Source organism: Bos javanicus, chromosome 20, assembly GCF_032452875.1.
Source record: "Bos javanicus breed banteng chromosome 20, ARS-OSU_banteng_1.0, whole genome shotgun sequence".
NCBI lineage: Eukaryota > Metazoa > Chordata > Mammalia > Artiodactyla > Bovidae > Bos > Bos javanicus.
The window spans coordinates 41,997,871-42,005,021 of NC_083887.1; the positions used below are offsets into that span (position 1 = coordinate 41,997,871).

Sequence of the window (7,151 nt, forward strand, 5' to 3'; positions counted from 1 at the left end):
AGAATAACCCTCCGTGTGCCAGGAGGAAGAGCTAACTGCGTGCAGCAGTGGTCATGAGAGCCCTGGGGGGAGACTTCGTGACTCTGACTGGGCCCAGCACTGAAACTCTCTGGGCCTCTGAGCCTTTTTGCTCTAAGTAAGTGGGTCACATGCGATTATCTGTGCTTTCTCCATCTCTAAAATACGGTGAACTGCTTGCTCCCTGGGAGAAAGATGAGGAGATCAAGATAAGAGAAATTTGGGTTAAATTGTCTTATATACATTCTTGTTTGTCTTCTTATTTCTTATAGCCCGTGCTGCCTGCACACCTAGCCCAGGCGGCCTGTGCTTGTTTATTTGTAACTGTACTTGGGTGTCTCTCTTTCTCAAGCCCTGCTGGCATCTGTCCCGATCGCAGACAGGCAGTCGCCGTAGGAAGCCAGGCAGTTCTTCACCGCGGCTGTGTTATTCAAATATTTGGAACTTTTCTTTCCAGGATGTGTACCAAAAGCTGCTGTGTACATTTGAATATCTTTAGTGACACATCTTTATCCTTTGAGGAGTAGCCAAAAGTCATTCAAAGGAAATGCAGGTTGCTGCACACGTAACACCGGTTTTGATGAAAACAGGAGGTTTGACTCTGAAGTTGGGTAATTAGCTTGAGACACTCAGAAGGTGGTTTCAGAAGCTGGTTTCAAAGAGGAATTATAAAAGGGAGGGATTATCGAAATAAGTGGGTTGCCTCCCAAGGTATGGTCTGGATATGTGTTTTTAAGGATATTTAAATATCTAGCTTTAGTACTGGGTTACCCCCGTCTCTGTTTACATATGTGTACAAGTATAAACATTTGTGTGTTTCATATGAAATAAAAGCCTCACCACCACCCCCATCCTGTGGACTTTCTCAGACTTCACAGTACTCAAGGGAAAACACCAGAGTGGCAGCCGGGAATTTTAAATCCTTTTTTATGTTTTTATTTAATAGTCACAACACGTTATAGGCTTTTTCACTAAAAGAAAAACTGAGGCCAAGAAAAGGTTGAGTCACCCCACAGCAGGCTGCTATAAATTGTCCCAAGAAGCTGTCACTGCTGAACAATGTTTCCTTTATTTATTGGGAAAAAAACCCCAAATGTTTAGAAATAGCACTTTAATATGTGTCTAATAAGCATAATGAACATCCAGACTGTGTTACGTGAAAGGCTCAAAGTATCTCCTCATCAAAGTGATAATTAAAGTTCGATAAATAAAATGAGGGTGATAAACTTCTCATAGTGCAGGCATGATTACTATAATAAGCGCTACCTTTAAGAAGCCATCCGTATACTTTCATCCCAGTGAGTACAGACAAAGGAAATGACTGCCCCCTTCTCATAAGTACCCCCATGAAAGCCTGCGACGAGCTTGTTCTTTTTTATCAAGATGATGGGGTTGTTTTACATAGTTTTTGTCCAAGATTACTGTGTTCGTCCCATTATCTTTGCCGGCTACTTTTAATTTCCCTTTTCCATGAAGTTATCAGTTTTACCAACTTGAGATCTGCACCCTGTCATTAATATCGAGCGTACCCGGTGTTTTGTTTTTTGGCAGTTGTGTTGTGTACTCCGATTATAACATACCCTTGAAATGATCTCTGATTTTTCATTAGAAAGAATCCATAAAGGATGTGATGCTATTCAGACGGGGCTTGCAGTGTATTACCCAAATATTTGTGATTTTAGCCGTGTGATTAGCACTGAAATACAATGAACAGACTGAAATGGCTAACTTTAATTTTATAATACTTGGAATAACACTTGGAAATTTTTAAAAAATATTTTATACTTTACTGTTTGCCTTCAGATACTGTTCATAATGGTTTGAGGATATATATATATATATGTACACACACATACACAAGATTCACTATAGAATTTGAAAAATTTCCTACTTCAGAGCTGTCTATATTTGTCATATTAGCAAATCAAAACTGTACTCCTTTAATTGTCTTGTTATTTTTGCCTTCCTCTCTCTCAGCAGTAAGTCACATGATTTTTCGTGGAGTTATGTATGAGCAGTAACAGTTAAGTCGCACTTTACATAATTACTGCTCTTTCCTTTTCCTTTCAGGACTCTGCAGACAGTGGGGCCATCCCACGCGAGGACCTACACTGTGGCTGTCTACTTCAAGGGAGAAAGAATTGGCTGTGGGAAAGGACCAAGGTATGAGAGGACGATGCTTTAAGTTTCTTCAAATGAACATCCTGTGTGTCCGAGAAGTATTCATATCTGCTTGGTATTTCCAAACTCTGCAGCCTGCTTTGAACTTAGAGTTTAGAGTGTTCAAGGGTAGTAGCAAAGTGAATCTCAAGGCTTAATATCCCCACCAAACTCAGCCTCAGACTTGAGAATTGGCCTTGAGCAGTGGGAATGCCATTGCATAAAGGGCTTTGGCTGCCTAGAGAAAACCACATTAGCAGGTGTGCACACAGGTAAGGTCTGTTCACTGCTGCAAGCATTTTATGAAACATGCCGTGCGTGACACAGCCGTTAGACACTTGATCTCTTATTACTATTCACTTGAGCTTTGTGGAAATGCTCACATCTTCAGGTAAAAAGAATTTCATATGTTATCACCTTTCTTTGAACCTTCCAATTTATATCTTAAACTGAGAAGTGATTTGAAGTCTGTCTGTATGTGTATTTTTTTACTCTTTGCCTCTTAAACTTTACACTGAGGATGTTCAAATTTAAGTAAGAAGTACTTCAGACCTAATATAAGTGGAAGGCGTTTTATTGCAGTGTTGAAAGTGTGGAACGAATAACTTAAACAGGCTTTGTACAGATAAATGACATTTCTGCATGCCCTTGTGTATATTCCTATCTGTGCAATTCAGTATGTGACAGTAGAAATAATCAGATAAAATTGTATGCACCAAACATGAAAACTAGCCTGAATAAATTGGAGCCATATTTTGTGTTTTGGGGAAAAAAAGTCTTTAAAGTGTACCTTGTCTTCATTTTCTTTAATAGTATTCAGCAAGCAGAAATGGGAGCAGCAATGGATGCACTTGAAAAATGTAAGCCTATCTCTCTTTCTGTAATTATATGTTCATAATGTAATGAGTGTTTTATGGATAGAAAATGGGAAAGTAGAAAAATGGTAAGTACTGATAAAATGTGATCTTCTTTTTTCATAATTATTCTCCGCACAGAGTGTAGTATAATGTAAGATATGTATAAAATAGGCTTATAATTTTAAAAAAAGTATTCCCAAATGCTTTTTGATTTTCATTTTCCTATTTTGCATAGAGTCCCACTCTCAGCACACGTAACCCATGTGAGTGACTTAGTATATTTCATTCTATATATTTCTCTATAGTTCTCAAATCTTAAACCTGTGAAGGTTTTTTCTTTTTGGTGTTTGGCCACTGTTTAATTAAAGTGGGATATTTACGTACTTCTCTGCATCCATCTTTTCTTGCTAGATAATACATCATGGGCAGCCCTCCAGGTCATAGTAGCTCCAATTCATTCTTTCTTAAAGGCTGTATCATATTTCATGCTGTGGATATGCTGTATTTTATTCAGCTTTTAAAATTTTTGGTGGATACTGTTTCTGTCTTTTTATCACTGTTGATACTAAAAGTCTCTATATTGGTGCTTTTAGTTCTGGGGGATGGATTCCCAAGGGTAGGATAGCTGGGTTGAAGACACTTAAATTACATAATTGACCCTGTAGGGAACTGCAGAGTCTTCTGTAAATTGAAGGCTGAAGCACAAGGAAGTTTTCTTCTGAGGTATATCGTGCCGCCCAGCAAAACCTGTGGGCAGAACCTGACAGTGCAATTCCATCAGGCTTCAGCTGCCAGCTCAGCATGGGCGAGAGCAAAGTGTGGAGAGCTGAAAGTGAACAGGCTCTGGATGCTCAGCTGGGAGAATCTCCAAGAAAGGCAGGAGGGCCAAGTAGCCATGCGGAAATCTGCAGATGAGAGAGCTTGGGGGCCAAGGGGAGGGGAGTCGTTCCCAGGCTCCCAAGTCCATGGAATCTTCACTTTTTTTTTTTTTTTAACTTTACAATATTGTATTGGTTTTGCCATACATCAACATGCGTCCGCCACGGGTGTACACGTGTTCCCCATTTCACTAAGAGTTTTGTTGACTCTGTTGAGGAGCTTTTAAAATCCATTATATATATGGATTTTATTATTTATTTTATTACAGTCACATATATTGTAATGAAAATGAGACTCCATTTTTCCACCTGTAAGATTGTTAAAGGTAATCTTTGGAGTTTTCATTTGTTTGCTTTCAGCCATAAAACAGTACTTGGAGAGATGGCTGATTCTAAGACTGGCCTACACATCTGAACTGGTGGGAGATAAAAGTTTAAAGTGCAGGAAAGCAGTTTGACGGTACGGTCAGGTCCTGAATGACGTCCGTACCCTTTGATCTAGAGATTTCCTTTCTAGAAGTCAAACCTAAGAAAACAATTGGCATTATGAGTGAATGTTTCCATAACCATGATGATTGTGACAAGTTGACTTATAATAGTTAAAAAAATCAATCAGTCCTTCAGACTGTGTGTTTGAACATAGAGAAATGTTCAGATAAATTATCCCAGAGGTTGACAAACATTTTCTGTAAAGGACCAGATAGTAAATACTCTTATCACAATTACACAGCTCTGATGTTGTGGCCCATAGACTCAGGCAGAATACAGATGGCTAGTGTCTGTGTTCCAGTCAAACCGTATTTACCAAAACGGGTAGAGGATTAGATTTGTCCCGTAGACAGTAGTCTACCAACCCTAGCTTTGTCCAAATGTTGTAATATCAAAATATTTTTGAAGAGTAATGATACGGGAAAACGCTTATACTACTAGAATAAGTGAGAAAAGTGTATCCATCAAAGTGTGCTTATAGCTGTACTCTCCCAGTGTAAGTTGGGCTCAGGGAATGATTTTAAGTGTTTGTGTGTCTAATTCATATATGTACACATTTACATTGTGTATATGTGTGTCACGTATAAATTTACTTCATAGGAAAAGGGCTCATTATAAGGATATATTCTAAAAGCTTATCTGTGGTTATATCTGAGTGGTGGGATTATGCTCTTAGTATTTGAAACCTGTGTTTCGTACAGTACATAAGGAATCAATTTAATATACTTAGCCAATAGGATCTTACTGCTATTTTATTTCTAAAATTCAGATGCCATTATGTTTCTCTTTTGCTTAAAATCAATCACTGACTCTTAGGCCCTTACCTTAGGCCTCTTGCCTTTCACAGTCTTTTCCCACCACCCTGTCGCTCCCTGTCTTCCACTCATTGGGAGCGAAGATGAAGGAGGGTTTGGGAATATACTGTATATGTTTATAATGCTTCATCCGTAACAAAATCAAGCACTCTCTCAAATATGCCATGCTCTCTGATTCTCTTTAACTTTTTTAAAATTTACTTTTCTTAAAAATTTATGTTTTTAGTTGGAGGACAATTGCTTTACAATATTGTGTTGGTTTCTGCCATACTCAACATGAATCAGCCGTAGGAACACGTATGTCCCCTCCTTATTTTTAAATATGAAGTAGTACCTCTTGAGTTGAACAGACCTGTACCCAGTTACCAGACAGCTCGTGTCCCTCTCATTTGCTCATGCGTCTCTCTGTGATGTTTGTTGTTGAAGTGTGTGTTTGTCGAATAAGTGTATGAGATGACTCTTTCGTGTTCCATGTTTGGTTTCTTACTCCATTGCTACACTCATTACATATCACAAATAACAACTGAATTGTAAAATTTTTACATCTTAATCAAGATGTCCACCCTGTCAACACCCTTGAACGGGGTCAAATATCAAACTAAATATAGCTTCAGCTGTGCTACTGAGCGACATGTCCTTTCACCAAATGAAGGTGCTGTACTTGGGTTGCTATTGCTCATAAGCTTTGGGTCTCTTGAGGAAACTTCACAGATTGAATTATCAGAAACAGTGACTTAAGATGTGGCCTCCTCCTTTTGTCCGTCTGATCTTTTTCCTCTATTCAGAAAGAGGGAAATTGTTGGTAAATAATGATGTGATAATATTGTTATTTGTTTGAAGTTTTGGGTTTAAGCTTTGTAAAAATATACAACTCATTTTTGCTATAGCCTTTAATCTATCCCTAAAAGTCACTTGTTGCTAGGAGAACCGTGTTAAAATACCTAGCTGGAAACATGCTGAAGTCACACGCTTGTTTTAACAGCTGTGTGTTCTGGTGCCTTTTATGCTCGGGTTCACATCAGACATTGAAATCCAGAGCCAGGTGCCCATGCAGACTTCCACTGTGTTCCTGAATGCTAGAAGAAAATGAGCAATTTTTTTTTCTCTTGCCTTACAAAGTGCAACTCTATATTCCTGTGAAATACATGTTTGTTTGCGTGTGTGTTGCATTTAGTTTGCATCATTCTGTGCACTGGTAGCTCTCCTTTATTAAGTGTAAAATATATCTCCTTGTGTCAGATAACTTTCCCCAGATGGCCCATCAGAAACGGTTCATTGAACGGAAATACAGACAAGAGTTAAAAGAAATGAGGTGGGAAAGAGAGCATCAAGAGAAGGAGCCAGATGAGACCGAAGACATAAAGAAATAAAGGAAGGCACGGACGGAAGTGGTGGTGTATTTACTTGCCTAATAACTGTGACTGCTGCCCATTGAGACCTAGCCTAGTTTTTGTGGAGACGCTGAATGAAGGCTGCCCATTGAAATAAAACACAAAGTCACATCATTCTCGTTTTACTGATCTCATATTTGGTTTTTAGCTGGATGGCCTTTATTACAAAGTGTTTGATTTCTATTTAATGTAAAACTTCACTTGGATAAATGTGTCTATTCCCAGTTATTTTGCTTTTTAAACAATAAAATTAAAAATGTATATTCTGTGTGGAATAGATCCTATTCTTTCTATCTTTCTGAGACTGTGACTCCAGACTTTCAGTGGATAAGCAAAAAAAATCACTTTACCACATATTTGGATTATGCTCTATAAATACCTGTACTGTTTGAAATCTCTGGATTAATCTCCATTTTCAGCTTTCATCTTGGTGTTTATCAGGTTCTCAGCTGCAAACATTATGCTTACCCTCACTAACCAGTGAGTCCTTTGTAGAGGGAATCCCTTTAACATTTAACTGGCTAATGGGAGGGGGAAAGACTG

At 38.5% G+C, this 7,151-nt stretch overlaps 1 protein-coding gene across 3 annotated transcripts in view; it reads left to right on the plus strand.

Moving 5' to 3' along the window:
* The window catches only part of DROSHA (drosha ribonuclease III), a 122,740-nt gene extending 115,871 nt beyond the window's left edge, over nucleotides 1–6,869 (plus strand). For all 3 annotated transcript variants that reach the window (XM_061393809.1, XM_061393807.1, XM_061393808.1), the window contains 3 exons: nucleotides 2,089–2,181; nucleotides 2,992–3,038; nucleotides 6,457–6,869. In XM_061393809.1, coding sequence (XP_061249793.1) covers nucleotides 2,089–2,181; nucleotides 2,992–3,038; nucleotides 6,457–6,587 — 271 coding nt within the window. In that variant the 3' untranslated portion in view covers nucleotides 6,588–6,869. The remainder of the gene's footprint in view (nucleotides 1–2,088; nucleotides 2,182–2,991; nucleotides 3,039–6,456) is intronic.
* Nucleotides 6,870–7,151: the final 282 nt, after the last annotated feature.